Source organism: Taudactylus pleione, unplaced genomic scaffold, assembly GCF_031769625.1.
Source record: "Taudactylus pleione unplaced genomic scaffold, aTauple2 ptg000018l, whole genome shotgun sequence".
Classification (NCBI taxonomy): Eukaryota; Metazoa; Chordata; class Amphibia; order Anura; family Myobatrachidae; genus Taudactylus; species Taudactylus pleione.
In genome coordinates, this window is record NW_028284420.1 from 1,888,914 (window position 1) to 1,910,000 (window position 21,087).

General features: G+C 43.9%; 1 protein-coding gene across 1 annotated transcript in view; it reads left to right on the plus strand.

The window, feature by feature from the left end:
* Positions 1 to 19,082: 19,082 nt before the first annotated feature.
* Positions 19,083 to 21,087, plus strand: part of ASIC2 (acid sensing ion channel subunit 2) — an 811,363-nt gene continuing 809,358 nt past the window's right edge. The window contains exon 1 of the mRNA XM_088442348.1: positions 19,083 to 20,317. Coding sequence (XP_088298474.1) covers positions 19,754 to 20,317 — 564 coding nt within the window. The 5' untranslated portion in view covers positions 19,083 to 19,753. The remainder of the gene's footprint in view (positions 20,318 to 21,087) is intronic.

Consider the following 21,087-nt stretch of genomic DNA (forward strand, 5'->3'; position numbering starts at 1 on the left):
CATTGAAAATGGGATAGGGATTTCCTGCCCCATTTTCACTTTGAATGGTTTCGGATGTTGGCCCCTGAACCTAATCAGATTGGGAAGACTTGTCCAGCTTCTGTATGGCAGATTGTCTAACCGGGTTAGTCGGCCTGGCTTGGAGGTCCCTGGCTCCGTCTGCTTTGCGAGGCAGCATGGCGCGACTGGGACACTTAACTGGTAGGTATCCTTTGGCTGGTGGGTTTGTGTGGGGTCATTATTAGAGGGGCCGATCTGAGACGGCCATGGCTTCCACCCTAGTGGGTATTGCTTTTTCTCTCGCTTTCATGGCGGTCACGACCCCACAGTCATTTGTGCTGTCTAAGGTCCCAAAGGTTGGGCTAAAGAAAGCCCCCGGTGGGTGATTCTTGCTGCCCAATTGATGTGGCACTGCTGCTATGTCTGGAAGGGGTGATTTCGTTAATTTCTTCTTCTGACTTTGAATCTGTTTTGTTCAAATTTGCATTTGCGCAAGCATACTTTAGCACATTTCGATCTATTACTTAAGCATGTGGTACTTTAGGCCGGGGCTGTTCTGTGCAAAATCCCCCATTCTAATACTGATTAGTTAGGGCGCGGGCGTTGGGTTACCATAGAGCCTTATCCTATTACTGAGTTCTGCCCTTTGTGCTTGGCTGGTTATATGGAGGGTCTGCACCTGTCAGCCGGCCCGTAATGGTTATTGCATGCAGACTCATCCCCCTGGGCTAAGTTCCAGTTTGCTGCAGTATGTAAGCGCTGTTTAGGACAGTTGGGTTTCGATGTTGCACAGTATGGTACTCGCGCTTTCCCTATTGGCGTAGCTGCTTGCGCAGCGGGTAGCGGGTTACATCCATATGCCATTCAAGCTATTGGTAGGTGGAAGTCATCCGTCTTTCAGTCATATGTTAGATGTGATAAGTTTTAAGTTGTGTTTTTTCCTACCCAGAAACGTTGCTTACTCGCCAGTTTTTGAATGGCTAGCATTCAAAAATTGAGGGTGTGAAGGGATTTTTTAAATTTTTCCTCCAACAAGGGCCACGATTCAATTGGCTTATTATTTACGGCTCCTGAGAGGTTTTTTAGGTGTTCTCCTTCGCTTGGGTATTGCTACTAACATTCTCCTTCTAGGTTGTCACTCTATCCTTTTTCTTATATATGTTCTATTACTGCAGCTTTTTAGTTCTGTTTGTTTTTACAGCTTTGCCCGTGTCTTCTGAGCAAGTGTGGCTTGTGGGCCATTCATTTATTTATTGGGCTGAGGAGCATGGGATAGCAAGAAGGGCGGCCCTGTTAGGGGGCCGTCAGCTTCGGTGGTCTTGGAGTCCGAGTTATGCATTGGACGGCTCTATGTACCTTCTGTTTTATTATGAGAGGTGCTGTGGGTGCCCGTCATGGTTGGCAATTCACCTTGGAGGCAATTTATTGGACATTCGGGGGTATTGAGCTGATCTTGTGGATGTAGGCTGACTTGGCCGCCCTATGTTCATGGTGACCTAAGGTGTGCTTGGTGTGGTCGGATATTGTCCCTCACTATGTATGAACGGTTTCTAGAGACCTTTTGGCCTTGGATACAGCTCACCGGAAGTTTACTAGGACTGTTTCTCGTTTTGCCTCCAGGTCTGGTGGTTTGTTGGTGTGGCACCCAAGTTAGCGGCTGGAACAAGCTCCAGTTTTCCGCTCTGATGGGGTGCATTTGTCAGAGTTTTGGTAGGTGTGTTTTTGGATGCTGTTTTTTTTTTCTTTTTGGATGCAGGCTAGTGTTTTGGTTTGGGTGTCAGGCTGCGGTTCTTTGAACCTGGCGTTGGCGGGAAGGTGCTACAAACCAGAAGCCACGTAAGGTGTAAGAAAAAGCTGTGGAGCACATTTCCTTTGAAGGGTCATAGTATGGCCTACCTCTACGGGAGGACTTTGGGCGTCCGTCTCTGCGGACATGCTCATACTATGCAGTATTATCTGGGGTTATGAGTCTTCACAGCTCAGCTTACAATGACCACAGGGGGGCATTTCAGTCGCTGCCTAATTTTGATTAAGTAACGCTCAGCTTACAATGACCACAGGGGGGGGCGTTTCAGTCGCTCCCTAATATTGGTTATGTAACATATGGCTGGAGCTGAGTGTTTCTAGCATCCTTCTTTGCCTCCCAAAAGTAAATTAAAAGCTCATGGTCATACCGTCAATAAAAGCAAGTTATGACCATTTAACCAAAGCAGTCTGTGTCTGTGTCTTTACTTTAGTATAAGTTAGTTGTAAGTTGTTATAGTGTCTTTAATTGCAATAAAGTAATAGACGCCTTATTGAACAGGTATTATTTTATAAAGATAATCGATGTATACACTGTATACTATAAAAACATGTCATACACATGACATGTTTGTGTACTTTGATTGTCAGCCTGATTGCTTTGATTTGAATACAATTATCATGCTTTTTTATTATTTTAACGAAATGGAAAACAAATAAACAGTACATACTGTATGTCGGCTGAAATCATGCCTGTACTCACCAGCTTGTTGTTTGGCTGGGGGCTTGTCACTATCATGCAGGCATCTACGCTGCTCGTTCTCATACTGTAGGACATGTGTTCAGCTACTAGGGGAGAGCCACTTCCTTTCTCTGCAGCAGAGCTTCTTTCCTCTGCAATATTGCAAAATGAAGCCAGACTGGGCCACAGTACTGTACATTATATTGGTCCGACTGAATTCACAGTATTGCAGTATTACCAGCATCCAATCTGAGTAATCAGAATACAGAACCAAATATTGTACCCTGCTTTGGTTTTGTGTCCACATCATCATCACTTAATTAGTTTAATTTCATACCCCGTCTCCTGGGTTTCTTTGAAACGGGGAAATGGGAAAGCCAATCCCACTGTACCTCCATCTAAGGATGGTTGCTAACTGAAAAGATAATCAATGACAAAATGTAATATTCAATAATGTCTTTTTTAAATTGTCAGTAACTTCAAATTATACATACATACATACATATATATATAAAACCACACTGAAATAGGCGGCACTCGGAGACTTGTAATCCAGTGAAAAATAGGTGTGTTTATTTCAACGTTTCGGGGAATGTATCCCCATCTTCAGGATACACATAGGTGCACAATAAACAAATTAAAATTAAATAGGCTTACCTCCCTCACTCCCTCTGGTCGCCGCAGCCAACGCCCACAGGAAACCACGATCCGGAAGTAGAGCCCGTAGGTAGTTATCTTATGGGTGCAATCATTGCATTTTTTATACTATGTATATTTGTATATATATATATATATATATATATATATTATTACAGTGGGTTGTCATATTAAGGGAAATTGCAGTATGTATTTTGGGAGTATATTATTTTGTCTTAGTGTAGTAAACCAGCTGTATTTAGCAGTTCACGGAGCATCACACTGTGTTTATGTTTTGGTCACAGTGTCACCATGGCTACAGCTGTTGGATCCCCGTGACATCACTTCCGGTTGGAGCGGAGGTGCCGATTCCGGAAGTGGAGATCGTGGTTTCCTGCGGGCGGTGGCTGCGGCGACCAGAGGGAGTGAGGTAGGTAAGCTTATTTAAGTTTTTATTTGTTTGTTGTGCACCTATGTGTATCCTGAAGACGGGGATATGTTCCCCGAAACGTACACAAGTCCTGAAGAAAAAGCCCTTTGAGGCTATGAAACATTGACAGTTTTGTTTATATTTTGTCATCTTAATACAAGAATTTTTACACCATTGGAGTGCCGCTCTTTCCTTACTCTGGGGCTTGCTTAGCTCCTAAGGAGACGTTTTGTATATATATATATATATATATATATATATAAAAATACAGTACTGTGCAAAAGTTTTAGGCAGGTGTGGAAAAGATGCTGCAAAGCAAAAATGCTTTCAAAAATAGAAGTGTTACTAGTTTATGTTTATCAATTAACAAAATGCAAAGTGATTCTGTTCCATCTCCAACATGCATCTATATACTGTGTGTATATATATATATATATATATATATACTCTGATTAATAATAGTATTGCCAAAGTTTGCATTCTTAATAACATAGGATTCAGAGATGGACCGAATTGCAGAGCCGCACACAAGGAGCTGTGCAATTCCATCCATCTAAAATGTTAATGCAGCAGGTGGAATCTGTAATAAACAGACACCTCCTTGCGGCATCTGTGATCCCAGCGCTGCAACTGGAGTCACAGTCTGGGATCACCATCGCAACCATCGGTCATGATGTTTGCTCTTTTGGAAGCTGAAGCTTACAAGGCCAGGAAAACTTGCAAGGCCAGGAAAACTGCGTCCACAGAGACGTAGACCCTGGCCTTGTCCCTCCCGGAAAACGGGGGTGACACATCCCCATTTCCCAGAACAGTGGCAAGCCACACCCCCTGCGCTGCCCCCCCAAACGCCACAGCATGACAACCCCATGCTGCGACTTGGGGAGGGGTCTGCAAGCAAGATCGCAGGACCCATTCTGCACATGTGCAGAATGGGTCCTGTGCATGCACAGACCCCAAAACATCCAAGATGTGCGCTAGCCATCGGGTTAGCGTACATCTCTGAATCAGGCCCACAATCTCCTACAGTATTCCACTACTAGGTCTATTGAAAGTAAGGATGTGCGCCAATCCCATGTTTTGGTTTTGGATCTGTATCTCCTTGTGTTTTGGATCTGGATTTGGTTTTGCCAAAACCCCTTGCGTGTTTTGGTTTAGGCTCTGTATTTTTTTTCCAAAATTATTAAATCTGCTAAAATCAATTTTTTTTTAATTCCAACAGTATTATTAATCTCAATAACATTTATTTCCACTCGTTTCCAGTCAATTTTCACCACCTCACAGCTCACAATATTGTGTTCATCTGATTTAGGCCCAAAATTTGCACCAAGCTAGCTGGCTGACTAAGCTAAGCAGCAGCAGTGGGAGGCACAAACACGTGGTAGTTCAACTTCCAACATAGCACATCAGGAAACAAATAGTTTTATTATTCAAGAGGCCTGAAGGGAGTTGGAGTATGTATGTAGTTGAAGGTAGGAACAGGAAGGGTTGATTGGTAGTAAATTTCACTTATTTTTTGATTCCAAAGCAAATTTATGAGGGAGGAGGGGAGGGGAGGCGTTTACAAAAAAATATTTTACTCATTCACATCAGTCCTTGCCCCAGAAGAATCCTTGAGTGCTATGCCTGCTACTGCTGGGTGTGGATTTTCATCCCAGAAGGAGACCAGGAAGACTACTAATAGTGCTTTCAAAAACAATTGACTGTTAAACAATCCTTTGCAAAGATTCCACTTCACTAGAAAAGCATTTCCCAACCTGTACAGGGACATTAAAAAAACTTAATTAGTGGCATCCAAAATGTCGTTGTCCCCACTGTCCACTTAACTACAGATATGTGGAGAAGCCAAACAGAGCAAATGCAAGATTTAAGGTTTAAGTGTTACGTTGTGTTTTTCTTGAGAATCTTTGAGCGCTGTGCCTGCTGCTGCTGGGAATGGATTTTCATCCCAGAAGGGATGAAGGCGTTGTGTCTTTCTTCCCAATGGACACAGATCTGAAGAGATGCAAAGAGCTGTGGGTAATCAAATTGTCGGCTCAATTGGCACGTGATGCAGCGATGGCTTCTCCTTCAGTTTCTCCAGCAAGTGCATCTGCAGAGAAAAAACAAAATTTTCCCATAACACCCACTGGTGATGCAGATGAGTCAACACAACCAAGTGACATCTGGTCTGGTCTAAAATGATTGCCTACAATTAATGAGACCTCTACCATGAAACCATCTGATACGGTCCCATTCAAATAATGGTTGAGGGCTATTTAAAAATGTTTAATGATAGCATCCAAATAGGCATGTCAGACAGTCCGTTTGACTACTGGCAGGTAAAAAAAAGGTAATTTGGAGGCCCTTGCACAAACTGGCTTTGCTTTACTTGAGCTGCCCACCCTCCAGTGTGTACTCAGAAAGGTTTTCAGCACAGCCAGGAACCTTGTCAGTGATCGGCCTATGAGGCTACATCTCCAAAATGTGGAAAAGATGATGTCCATCAAAATGAACTACAAATTCTACGAGAGAGACCTTTACCGACAATTACGTCCAAAAATTACAGAGGCACCTGTAATGGTGGATTCCAGCAGGGACAAATTAATATTGTGTGAAGATGATGTATACACTGATGAGGGTGAGGAATCAGATGATGATGATGTTGACAACATCTTGCCTCTGTAAAGCCAGTTTGTGCACGTAGAGATCATTGCCAGCAATGTCAGCTGCCCATTGGTAGCTTGTTTTGTGGGGGCCCAAACAAACCAATCGCTTCATGATTGAGGATATTGTTGATGAAGGTGTTGGTGGTGAAAATGGCAGGTGCTTGGATCTAGCAGAAAGAAGGGAGCCAGGTGAAGCTGGACTGCTTGTTGTTACTTTTTTAGCGAAAGTTTCTGAATTTTGCAAAAACATTTTTGATGGATATGTTGCAGATGACATAACAGGGTGGAGGTTCCTAGAGGGTTAAGGTCCCTACTTCTACTAATTTGGGCTCTACAAATGGTACAGATGCCTTCACAACTGCTGACAGGATTTGGGTTAAAATAATTCCACACCCAAGACGCTGCTTTTCTGGTCTTATGCCCAGGCGTCACCCCAGCCTATAACCCCAGTTTATATCATTACCCCAGCCTATAACTTCACCCCAGATTATACCAGCACCCAAGCTTTTATCGTCATCCCATCCTGTGTTGTGTATAAATTACAGCTCCCTGTTAGATTGGGGATTCATGGTCCACTTTAGTAGATGTGAGTTCCATTTTAGTCCATATCACCACACCCCCTACACATCTTCTTACCTGGGCTACAGGAGGAGCAGCTGCACTCTGGAATACGGTTGCATGGAGTTGCCTCTCTGACTCACTGAAATTCAGGTAGAGGGGCCATGGGTAGGGAGTAGGGACACTGTATATCAGAAAATGCAGTTTTAGCTGCTTTAGTCCATATTTTAAACCATATCCTCTAATTTCACCTTTTGAAAATATGTTTATGTGAATCTCAGCTGAGGCGTTTGTGATGTCATTATGTTTTATATATTATGCACGTTATTTAGCACTTTGTTGTTGTGGTCTTGTAGTCGGCGTGTAGACTAATCATTTATTCTTGATTGAGGAAAGAAGTGAAAAGTTGCATTTTTTTACTGCTGACTTTGTGTTATTAAAATGTAAAATTGTGAAGTTTCCACTTAGTGTCACAAATTAAATTAATACGTGTTGAATATTACACTGCGGTTCCACTTACAGTGTCATAAGATTTTTTATGAATAAGAAAAATAAGAAAAAAATAACACTGCACTACCACTTACAGTGTCACAAGATTTTTCATGAATAAGAAAAGAATAACAACAAGAATAACTACACTGGGGAAGAGCACCCATGGACGAGGCAGCAGAACCTTGATGAACAACACAGACAGCACCACTTCTTTATGGACAGCAAAGCTCCCCCCTGCCAAGTATGGACAGACCACCTGCAGTGTCATAAATACGTGGACGATGAACTGCGGTCTGGCCGGCAGTGTCTTCAAACAATAATAACGCAGCTAAGTTGCTAACGCACATACATTTTTTTTTTTATGTGGATTGATGTTGATATTATTAATTTCATTTCACTTTGATTTTTTTTCACACTGGGGAAGAGCACCCCTGAATGAGGCAGCAGCCCCTTGATGAACTACACAGACAGCACGCATTTTTTGATGGACAACAAAGCACAACCTGCCAAGTGCGGACAGACCACCTGCAGAGTCACAAATACGTGGACGATAAACTGCTGCAGTGTCACCGTACAGTAATAGCGCAGCTAAGTTGCTAACGGACACACACAAAAAAAAGCACTTTTAGTTTTTTTTAAACTGGGGAAGAGCATCCTTAATTGACAGAGCACCCCCCTGGACAACACAGCACCTCTTTATGGACTGCAGCCCCAGTCTGATGGACAGGACAAAAACACAGCAGCAGCCACAGTTAATTGACAGGACAAGTGACACAGCAGCTGCAGCACCCACTGAAGGAAGCCCCTCTTTATATACTGCAGCCTAAGCCCCTTTGTGGACAACACAGCAGCAGCCTTCAGGCCAAGACCCCGACTGGACACACACACTGAGTGACTGACAGTGACTGACTATGTTTGCAAGCTTTTCTCTCCACAGCCGGAGTGAAAATGGCGCCGATCATGGGGACCTTTATATAATCCAAAACCCGTGAAAATCTGACAGTGGGAGGATGATGTTTTGCCTCGTTTTGAAATCCGAGTCACGCAGGAAACCACAAGCCTGGCTCGGTTCTCGCCTCGGATCTGGAAGTTCGGGTGGGTCCGGTTCTCAGAGACCCGGACCCACTCATCTCTAATTGAAAGGATTCCTAAATATATGAAAAATAAAAACAATGTTGCACACATTGTGCCTGATTCAGATGTGGACGGAAATGCCATCTCAGTTGTGCTCTCTCATGCATTCACAATTGCGAAAATATGCTAATGAGCCACTCGCCATCCAGTGTTTAGAGATGCAAGGTGAAAGCATTTCTCATCTGCTGCTCATGCACAAAACCGGAAATATCAGAAACACTGAACACAGATCAGGCGGCCATCAGCCTTCTGAGTAAGTCTAAGCTGTCGCAGACATAGCTGGGTCTCCTGACACACAGAGAACTCTCCTGCTGTGAACAAGAACACAGTGGTTAATTTATGGACACCCAGAAAACAGTGTGGTCCGACACTCCTGCGTTTATCTTACTATTCCGTTACCTCCTCCAGACGCTGACCACCTATCCCTCACTTTGCAAATGATTTCTTTGTGTGAGCGTAATCGCAATTCAGTCACTGTGCATGCATTGCTCAATCTGCGTAAATATCAGCATTGCGTCCGCCATCTACACCTGAATCAGGCCCATTAAGCACTGTGACATGCCAAATTGCATCCGGATGAAAAAAATCCAGAGCCTCCTTAACTTATTTTCAATTGCAATATAATATGTTATATTTATCAAATAGAACATATTGCACTCTTTACCCTTAGGGCCCGATTCCGATGTATACTCTAATGCAACTGCAATCTCTTACGGATCGCAGTTGCTAAAATATGCTAATGCCTTCTACAGCATAGCGGAGCATAGGGACGGCCACTTTTGTCTTCTTACATCCGTCCGACAACATACAACAGCATAAACATCAGTACCATCAATGCACATCGGGCAGTCACACAGCTTATGAGTCAAGTCTGACCTGCCTAAAACTAGAGAAGAGCGGGTTTAGATGTCAGAGATCCGAACCCACCTGAATTTTGCAGATCTGAGTCGGATCCAAGCTGTCTCGGGTTTTAACGCCTGACTCAGATCTCAAAATGAGGCAAAATGTAATCATCCTGCTGTCGGATTCTCGCGGGTTTTGGATTGTATAAAAGGCCATTTTTATTCCAGCTGAGGAAAGTGAAGAGGAAGGAGGGGCCTGTGATCGCTGTTGCTGTGTGTGCATAGTGGCTTGTTATTGTTGTCACTTGTCAGGGGCTGGCTGCTTTATGTCCATACTGCATGGGGCTGGCTGGCTGTTGTCATTTGTCATAGGGGCTGGCTGGCTGGCTGTTGTCATTTGTCATAGGGGCTGGCTGGCTGTTGTCCGCTAGTCCATACTAGGGTTGGCTGCTGTGCTGTGCCTATTGTCCGTAAGGGCTGTGTTACTCTACTAGGTGCTGTGCTGCAGACAGAAGAGGGGGGCTTCAGTGGCTCCTGTGTCACTGCAGTCCATAAGGGGTGCTGCTGTGTTGTCCAGGGGGCGCTCTGTCCATTAGGGGTGCTCTTCACCCCCAGTGTGAAAAAAAAAATAAAAAAATTGTTTTTCTTTTGTGTGTGTGTGAGCGCGCGTTACCCACACTTATCAGCAACGTAGCTGTGCAGGGGTGCTGCCTGTGTTGTTTATCAAGGGGCTGCTGCCTTCGTTGAGGGGTGCTCTCCTCCCCCCAGTGTAAACAAATATATATTTTTTTTCTGTGTGTGTGCGCATTAGCAACACTTAGCCACAGCAACATAGCTGCGCAGGGGTGCTGCCTGTGTCAGTTATCAAGGGGTTTCTGCCTCGTTCAGGGGTGCTCTCCCCCCCAAGTGCCAAAAAAAAAATAATTATCAAACAATGTGTTTTTTTTGTGTGTGTATGTGCGCATTAGCCACATTTATCACCAGCAGTATAGCTGCACAGGGGTGCTGCCTGTGTTGTTTATCAAGGAGCTGCTGCCTTGTTCAGGAGTGCTCTCCTCCCCAAGTGCCAACAAAACAAGTTAATTCAAACAATCAATCAATGTGTTTTTTTTCTGTGTGTGTGTGCACATTAGCCACACTTATCACCAACAGCATAGCTGCACAGGGGTGCTGCCTATGTCATTTATCAAGCGGCTGCTGCCTCGTTCTGGGGTGCGCTCCCGCCCCAGGTGGCAAAAAAAAATTAATAAATGTGTTTTTTTTCTGTGTGTGTGCGCTTTAGCCACACTTATCACCAGTAACTTAGCTGTGCAGGGGTGCTGTCTGTGTCATTTATCAAGGGGCTGCTGCCTCGTTCAGGTGTGCTCTCCCCCCCAAGTGCCCCCCCGAAAATTAATCAATGTGTTTTTTTTTCTGTGTGTGTGAGCACGTCAGCCATGACATCACAAACACCTCAGCTGAGATTTGCATAAACATTTTCAAAAGGTGAAATTAGAGGATATGGTTTAAAAAATGGAATAAAGCAGCTAAAACTGCGTTCTCTCATAATAGTGTCCCTACTCCCTACCCATGGCCCCTCTACCTGAATTTCAGCAAGTCAGAGGGGCAATTCCATGCAACCGTATTCCAGAGTGCAGCTGCTCCTCCTGTAGCCCAAGTCAGAAGATGTGTAGGGGATGTGGTCATATGGACTAAAATGGAGCTCACATCCACTAAAGTAGACAATGAATCCCCAATCTAACAGGGAGCACAGCTGTAATTTATACACAACACAGGATGGGATGACGATATAGGCTTGGGTGATGGTATAATCTGGGGTGATGTATACATCATCTTCTTCACACAATATTAATTTGTCCCCACTGAAATCCACCATTACAGGTGCCTCTGTAGTTTTTGCACGTAATTGATGGTAAAGGTCTTTCTCGTAGAATTTGTAGTTCATTTTGATGGACATCATCTTTTCCACATTTTGGGGAAGTAGTCTCAGGCCGATCACTGACAAGGTTCCTGGCTGTGCTGAAAACTCTTTCTGAGCACACACTGGAAGGTGGGCAGCTCAAGTAAAGCAAAGGCAGTTTGTGTAAAAGCCTAAAAATTGCTTCTTTTTCTTTACATCTCTTCAGATCTGTGTCTATTGTTAAGACAAAACAATGTCTTCATCCCTTCTGGGATGAAAATCCACTCCCAGCAGCAGGCATGGTGCTCAAGAATTCTCAAGAAAGACAATGTAAGACTTAAACCTTAAATCTGAAATGTTGCATATGCTACTCTGTTCTGCTTGTCCACATATCTAGATGGGCGGTAGAACTGCACTCTCGTTGACCAGGGGGTGGTGTGTTGTGGTTTCGGGGAGCTGCACCTTTGTGTGGGAGTACCTTTCCCACACTGAAAACGTATGGGGGTAGTTGGGGTAAGGTGCGCTCTTCCTGCTAGTAGTGGTGATGACTTGTGTGTGTTTGTGACTTGTGTGTGTTTATAATATCTGCTCTGGTTAACTAGACAGTGGGTACAATGGCAGTTTGAAGGCCACTAACTAACTGGGCAGCTCAGATGGTATAATGGTTAGCATTACTGCCACACAACACTGAGGTTGTGGGTTCGATTCCCACTACGGCCCTAACTGTGTGGAGTTTGTATATTCTGCCTGTGCTTGCATGGGTTTTCTCTGGGTGCTCCGGTTTCCTCCCACACTCCAAAAATATACTGGCAGGTTAATTGGGTCCCAACAAAAATGGCGCTCAAGGATTCTTCTGGGGCAAGGACTGATGTGAATGTGTCAATTTTTTTTTGCAAATTCCTCCCCTCCCCTTCTCCCTCATAAATTTACTTCGGAATCAAAAAATTCAATTAAATTTTCTACCAATCAACCCTTCCTGTCCCTGCCTTCAACTACATACATACTTCAACTCCCTCAGGCCTCTCTTGAATAATAAAAATATTTGTTACTTGATGTGCCATTTTGGAAGTTGAACTGCCACGTGTTTGTGCCGCCCACTGCTGCCGCTTAGCTTAGTCAGCCAGCTAGCTTGATGCAAATTTTGGGACTAAACTGGATGAAAACAATTAGAAAAAAGGGGGGGTTTAACCCTCTATTGTTCCTCAGCACACTCTATAGTACTTGCAACAATACATGAAGACTATAACATGAAGACTATATGGTGATAGAAATTCAAAGATACTAATTGCATGCATTTGCAAATCCATGGGAAGCTGCTAGGCCACGTCACGGCTTCTCTGTTACTAGCAGTCCCTAACACTAAGGGGTTCACGTCCGGAGCGCAGGGCACCCCAAAAAATGTCCAGCCCAGGACCCCCCCAGGGCATCACACAAAAAAAGGAAGAAGGGTGACAGTGAAGTGTAAACTATAGATGTGTAAGACTAATTAATAAGTGTTGAAAAAGGGTTAAAATATATGTGAAAAAAATTACATGAATAAAAAACAAATATGAAAGGTGATATGAAAAGTGACTGAGTATTAAGTGGTGATGCCCTGAAATGACTCAGCCAGAGTTGCCCAGGGGGCCCTACGTCCAAACGCTCACCCCAAAGGTAACATATATTTACCAATTATAAAGCCTCATGATAAAGGCACATATATATTTTGTCAATTGTAAGGCCTCATGATAAAGGCACATACATAAATGCATCCAAATTGAGAGCCAGCTTACCTGGGAGTCACCCCTGGGAACTCCCAACAAGCACTACTAGAACCAGCATGCCCTCCTAATGTTGTCTCATTCATGCATCTCATAATAAAAATGGCAGCTGCTCAAATCAATCTGGTAGTGCCCTTCAGGTGCATGAAAGGGAGGGGTCATACCAAGTAGAAAAAAGGGAGGGTATTAACCCCCTATTGTTCCTCAGCACACTGAATAGTACTTGCAACAATACATGAAGACTATATGGTGATAGAAATTCAAAGATATTGGTAATAAATAAATAACTATGTGTTTTTTAATGTCCCTGTACAGGTTGGGAAATGCTTTTCATGTGGATGCTTTGCAAAGGCTTATTTAACAGTCAATTGTTTTGGAAAGCAGTAGCACTCTTCCTGGTCCCCATCTGGGATGAAAATCCACCCCTAGAAGCAGGTGCAGGATTTTCAAGAAAGACACAACGTAAGACCTTAAATCTTGCGCTTGTCCACATATCTGTGCTGGTTAAGTGGCAGTTTGGAGGCCACTAACTAACTATGTTTTTTTAATGTCCCTGTACAGGTCGGGAAATACTTTTTCATGTTAAAGCTTTGCAAAGGATTATTTAACAGTCAATTGTTTTTAAATCACTACTAGAAGTCTTCCTGGTCCCCTTCTGGGATGAAAAAAAATCCACTCAGCAGCAGGCATGGCGCTCAAGGATTCTTCTGGGGCAAGGACTGATGTGAATGTGTCAAATTTTTTTTTGCAAATTCCTCCCCTCCCCTTCTCCCTCATATATTTACTTTGGAATCAAAAAATTAAATTAAATTTTCTACCAATCAACCCTTCCTGTCCCTGCCTTCAACTACAGACATACTCCAACTCCCTCAGGCCTCTCTTGAATAATAAAAATATTTGTTTCTTGATGTGCCATGTTGGAAGTTGAACTGCCACATGTTTGTGCTGCCGCTTAGCTTAGTCAGCCAGCTAGCTTGGTGCAAATTTGGGACTAAACTGGATGAAAACAATATAGTGAGCTGTGAGGTGGTCAAAATTGTCTGGAAACGAGTGGAAATAAATGTTATTGAGGTTAATAATACTGTAGGAACAAAACAGGCCCATTTTATGTGATTTTAGCTGTTTTTATGATTTTTTTTTAAGAAGAAATCCAGATCCAAAACCAAAAAACAAAACACAATAGGGAGGTTTTGGCAAAACCAATCCAGATCCAAAACCAGAGGAGATACAGATCCAAAACCAAAACACGGGGGTCGGCACACATCTCTACCTAAAACTCTGCGGCTCTCCTGACATGTAGAGAGCTCTCATGCTGCAAAGGAAATCACAATGGCTAATTTATGCACGCCCATGAAACAAAGTTTAAACGGTCCTGGCACGCCTGCGTTTGCATAGCCATACCGTTACCTCCCCCAAACACATTTTACCTGTCACTCACTTTGCGAATTAATCCTATGTGTGAGCGTAATCAGAAAACAATTGCTGCGCACATGCAGTACTGCATTCACGCATGCACTATGGCAAGTTATCACTCAATCTGCGTAAAAATCGGCATTGCCTAAATTTAGGAATCAGGCCCTTTAACTCTTTGGACCTCCTCTTTTTCATAGCTCTTGCTTTGTTCCCTGGTGATGGCACAGACGTAGGGATAACTCCTTTCCCTAGTTCCCTGTTGTAAACTATTCAACTTGTAATTGACCTATTAGGAAATGTCATTACTTGTTCGTTGGATTGTTTTGAGGATGAAACAAGTTAGACTATTATTTCTGTTGGTAATTTTATTCCTGTAACTGCATAATGTTGTCAGCATTATTTTCCCTTCCCCTCTAGTACCCCATCTTCATGTAAAAGATTTTAAATTAAAAATATATTTATTTACTAAAATTAAAACCTGTATTTTCACATGCATATGCAAAGCTAGGTGCAGAATGATTTTCTGTGGGCAGTCTTAAGGACTGAATAGCACATCTCAACCAGTAATGCGCTAGAGTCTAGACAGACAAGGTGTACTGTGGTTAAATGAAATATGAGCCATAGACTGCAATCAATCTGTGCCGCCAACTTTTATAACTACTATCAGCTGATGGGGGTGTCTCTCATGTCAATCACATAATTAATAACACTAACATTGATATACCTTACTCTAAAATAAACACACGGACACAAAGGGGGATGCAATCGGGAAACCGGCTGCCTTAATACAGACAGCTGGGTTCCCGACTGTCATATCCCAGCGAGGGTGAAATGCTGCGCGTCTAGATGTAGACGCCTGACATTTTCCTGACGCCGGGAGACAGGCGCCCGGCATCCCGATCAAAGGGATGGCGGGCGCCGCGAGCGGACAGCCGCGATGGGGAGGGTTAGGTATAGGGCACCCGGGAGGGACTTAGGGTTAGGCACCCCCCCGGGAGGGTTAGGGTTAGGCTAGGGGGAGGGAGGGTTAGGGTTAGGCACCCCCGAGGGGGACTTAGGGTTAGGCACCTCCCCGGGGGACTTAGCTTTTGGCAGCGGGGAAGGGGGGGTTAGAGTTAGGCACTTAGAGAGGGGATTAGGGTTAGGTACTTGGGGGGGGAGGTTAGGGTTAGGCACCCCTAAGGAGGGTTAGGGGGTTAGGTTAGTTTATACTTACCTTAGGGACGATCAGGATTTTCAGCACTGTCGGGCTTCCGGTGCAGGGAAGTCTGCTTCTGTCGGCCTGCCGATGCTGGCAATCGATTCCCACAAAGGGCCTGATTCAGAGATGGATGCTAATGTGATCGCAGCTGCAAAAATATGGTAATGGTTGGAAAGATCACCAGAGCATAGGGATGCCCACTGCTGAATTCTCATCTGCGTAAAACATCGTTAATATCGGTAACATTGACGCACATCAAGCAGCCATCTTGCCCTTGCGACGGGTCTAACCAGCTGCAGACACTACAGCTTTCCTCGCACACTGAGAGCTCTCATGCTGCAAATTTAGTTGCAATGGCTAATTTATGCATGCCCAAGAAATGGGCAGATACGCTTGCGTTTTTCTGACCACTACCCCGTTACCACCACCAAACCTTGATTACCTGTTACTCACTTTTATGCGTGGATCCTCTGTGTGTATGCCATTGCAAAGCAATCGCGGTGCGTATGCATTGTGACTTATATGCATGTGCACTGGATACAATCACTTGATCTAGGTAAATATATAGCCATTGTGTCAGTCTCCGGATCAGGACCAAAGTTTGGATGCAAATTAGGTTAGTTATTTGATAATAAGTTATAAGTGGAAAAAAGGACTTAGGACCTCATTCAGAGTCGGACGTTGCGTCGCACGGTCGTACGGGAAAAGGGGCCGGATATGCAAATGATGCACTCGCAATTTGCGTCCTTAAGATCGGATCGGTAGCTGGCCGACCAAAGGGAGGAAGCGGCCGGAAGACAAAATAATACGCCCCCTTCTCGTACGCATTACACGTCATCTCCGGGCATATAAGGATTAATCGAGACCATCGGAACTGGTCGTAGAGCTTAAGGTTGACCATACCCTCTCTTAAGCTCTACGATCATGTCAGTGTAAAAATCTCCCATGTCACGTGTGCTATGACACTACTTTGTTAATTATGCACTCCCATAAAACGCCATTCGCATAATTAGGCACGCCTGCGTTCGGATCTCCACTCCCCGTTTTCAAGCACCTTCCCCTGTTACCACCCACAAACGCCTCATCCTGTCACTCAAACTACCGACCTGGCTGTGGTCAAGGAGAGAGAAATTTCTGATCGTAGCAGCTAGTTTGCGCATTGCGAACTTTACGCATGCGCTGTTTAGTGAACATCGGTGGCGTACGACCGTGCGTCTGCTACGACCGACTCTGAATGAGGTCCTTAGTGAGTACTTTTAAGTGAAAAATAATAATAATACATACAATGACTTTTTATGATTTTATGTACTCATGACTGAATGATAGTGCCAGTTTAAATTTTCAGTTCCAACCTGCTGAGAAGTGCTAGCTTGCAAAAGCCGCTACTTCATAAATATAGACCAGAGAGAGAGAGAGAGAGATACTACTATGTTGCAGGGTGGCATAATGCAGACAGGTGCAGAAACAACTCACCGCTCACCTGGCTGCTGATGCCGCCTACTGTCGCAGGATGACTGAGTAGAACCCTGGGTAGTCCCCAGTGCTAGCACATCCCCTTCCGGCTGCCAGCTCAGGCAGTTGGAGGGAGATTGGGATGCTGTTGCGGAAGAGTATAAATCCCCTTCACTAGTCGTACCTGGAAATAACGTGAGTGAGGGCGGAAGTGGAGGTTTCTGCCCATACTTTTCATGAAAATAAGAAAGGTGGCTCCTTGCGGGCTCGATGGCTCGCCACATGATTATATTCCCTCTCTATGCCCACTTGGATGGTAGGGAATGACGTTGGACACTGGCAGATGACATCATCGTACAGAAATGGAAGGGGATCTATCTCTTCCCATGCTGTTGCCCTGCATGCTTCAAACAGTGGCTGTGGGCTCAGAAAGATGCGGCAATGCTCCACAGTATCTTCCCGGCCAGTCTCTCTCCAGAGCTCATGGTTGCCTGAACTTGAACAAACTTTCCATCAATGCTTTGCAGGAGGTGGGCACACACATACAAAGGGAGGGGGCAACTTCTGCTATTTCATCCCACCCATCACCTCTAAGAGTGTCTCACTGTGCTGTGGGAGGGACTAATTTAGAGTTCTGGCCTTCAGTACCCACAGCAGCACCTGGCAGGGAGCTGTGTGTTAGGCAGCGCTATCTCCTGAATCCGCCAGATTGGCGGAGACTGAGGGGACGGGCTAGCTGCCTATGCCACCCTAGGGTGACGGCAGTTATGGCTCTGTAACTAGGAAACATCGATTGAGAGCTAATGTTCCTGTCATTACACAGGAAAAAAGACATCTATATGTCACTGATTTATAGTGAATCGATAGCCCGCATTATCTTGAATATTGATTCAGCCCCCTATGTAGACAATGAATACACTTGTTGTTATTGAATCTTAACCCATCTAGCATTTACATATAGTACGGAGTAGTCTTTACTAAACTCATTTGGCCCATCAATTGTCTTAGTGCTGGCTGTTTTATCCTATCTTATCTTATGTACTCTAAAGCCTACTTCATCTGAATGGAGCCATTTCTTTCATTTCAGGAAAAAAAAAGTCTTCTATAGCATTGAAATGATTCCTCTCTTAAGAAAACTAACTGAAGCCATAAGCTGCACTTTGTTGCACTGACATTTACCCCCTTGTAACACAAATCAAGCCCTGGTGGAATATTGAGGTACAAATAGATGTAACTTGTGACCTTACCACATTGACATTTTGTAAATAACCTTAGAGGTACAGTATATACAAATCATCACTATCTGCAAAGCAAATAAAACAATCTAATCAAAATAATACCAGACCTTTGATGTGTTGGCTTTTTTTTTACCCTGTTCTTTAATTAAAAATACCAGTGTGTCCAGTTTCGTCAAAATTCTTGCTGCTTGCTAAAATTATTTGCTACAGGTGTAAGATTCAAACCTAATAGTCCCCTTTCTGTATACAGAAGATTTGTATATGCCACCCTCTGGTGGGTTCTTTTCTGTAGAGATAATGGTTTTCTTTAAAATGTATTGAGTTAAGGAGAGAGGCATCTAATTTGGCTTTTGGATCCCAGTGAGACTCTACTTGTCAATTTGTGCTCGGTGTGGTGTAGCTGCTTCCTCAGACAGCAGGCTGTGTACTTGTCTGCACTGCCCGTGTTCCTGCATTCTGAGATACTGTAAGGCATAATTAATCTCTGGAGTTATTTTCACTTTACCAGCTCTTCAACTGTCTGCTGCTGTCTGTCCCAGTTATTCCCATCTCTGTGCAACACAGCTGAAGATGAGAAATGAATGAGTGTGTGATGAGAAAGTATGTGTGGTATAGGATTACCATTAGATCACTTTCTCACAAAATAAAATCTGTGCATCTTCTTCATCTGCTTTCAGATCGATCTACAGCCCTCACCATTCCTGTCTGAAGAATTGCTGTACCATGTACTATGTAAGTAATATCAAATATATTTTGACTTTCCCTAGCTGATGGACTCACTAAAGGAGATCTCCGATGCAGTGTATTGCTACACTGGAAGTATGTAAAATATCCAGCTGCCTCCACCCATCTCATTATACTGAGGTCTTTCACTGATGTGTTGTGGATATTCAGAAAAATATATTCACAGAGTGTGATGCTCTTCCTGCTCCCCCCTCCACCACATCCCTCATCACCTCTGCTGCTCTCGCACTGAGGACTGAATCTGCCACCGTCTGGGTTTAGAGGGAAGGTGAGTGAGTGAGGAACTGAAAGAAAGAGAGAGGTTAATTTCAGCGTTTGGTCATCAAGGAAAAAATCCCCCCTGGTGAAATCTACAAGGGAGTACAGGGACTGGCTGCTGCACCAGTTAACACACACAACTGAACACTGGTTTGAAATCCTTTTATTTATCAGCCTGCTTGGTTTTGTTTAATCACATTTCATCCCTGTCTGCGTGTGAGAATGAGGTGGAGATGGAGCAAAAGGGAGAAAGGATGAATTCTGATTCTATTGGCCAGTGTCTGTCTCTCACCCCACCCACAGCAGTTCCACCTCACCTTGGTGTTTCCCCACGCACATCTAACCCTCCTTATCGCAATGAAGAAATCTACAGCCAGAGTTTCTATGGATTTTATTTATAAACATTTACCCCCAACAGGCAATCGTTGAGTTAACAGCAGGCTTTAGTGGTTGGGAGGGAGAAAGTACTGTGGATTTGCTTCTTCCACAGTGATATTTCATGTAGAGAGGTTTAAAAACAAAATAGAAACTGGAGGTGACAAGGCTGTACCCTCTAAGTGGAAAAATGGATCTGAAGGAGAGCCCCAGTGAGGACAGCCTGGGGAGCCTCCACCCCTCCAGCATTCAGATCTTTGCCAACACATCCACCCTCCATGGGATTCGGCATATATTTGTGTATGGCCCACTAACGCTCCGCCGCTTCTTGTGGACACTGGCTTTTCTGTGCTCATTGGGCCTTCTCCTTCTGGAAAGTTCAGAGAGAGTGGCCTTTTACTTATCCTACCAACATGTCACCAAAGTGGACCAAGTGGTAGCAGAGAGCCTCGTCTTTCCTGCTGTCACCATTTGTAATCTCAACTCCTTCCGCTTCACTAAAATCACCACTAATGACTTATACCACGCGGGAGAACTGCTGGAGCTTCTTGATGTCAACGGTCACATCTTGGAACCTCATTTTGCAGACCCAGAGGTGCTGGCCATTCTTGAAGAAAAAACCAAATTCAAGCAGTTCAAACCGAAGACCTTCTGTATGGGGGAGTTTATGGAGCGAACAGGACATGACCTGAAAGACATGATGCTCTACTGCAAGTTCAGAGGCCATGAGTGCAATCACAGAGATTTCCGAACAGTGAGTACAGTTTAGCTGGACCTACATGTTTCTTTAATAAATGCAAAATAGTCTAAGTGATGACGGGCCTAAAATATGGAATGGGAACTTGCTCTGAGGCATTGCTATCTTACAAGTTTATGTAAAGTTTTTTTTATCTTCTAAGGTGAAAATAATCCAGTTAATTGTATTGAGTATTGTTAAGCTCTTTTATTCAGGTTTGCAAGTTCTGCCTAACACCTTCTGCTGGCAGTCATTAAACAATGACCAAGTTCAGGGACAGAGTAGGTGTTTGATATATTGATACCTCTGTAAAAAAAACTGAATTGGCACTTGATAGACTTTACATGGATCTTTGAAAGCCTAAGCCTGAGTGGCACGTGGGGATGAGGCCTGCCAAACTCTTGTATAACATAATGCACGGGATAGAGTTCTACGCATTCCTGACTGTCTGCAGAGTATAGGCAAAAGCTCATATATATTTAATACATACAATTGTTTGGCTTACAGTAGGTGGAGAGTTGTAGCTGTGGAGCTGGATAAACTGAGATTAACAGTTTTAAGGCTTGGAACAAACAATTGGCTGTATACTAAATCAAGTACTGTAATATAACATTACTCATTTCAGTTAGTTTCAGCATGCTAGTGAGGGGACAATTATTGGATCTCTGGAGGGAGAGCTCACATTGGAGTATTCTGTCATTAGTCATTTACCTCTTGTACTTTTGCATGTTAGCTTAGTTTAATGTTAGCTGCCAAAACTATTGTGTGAAATATCTGAATTTGTGATA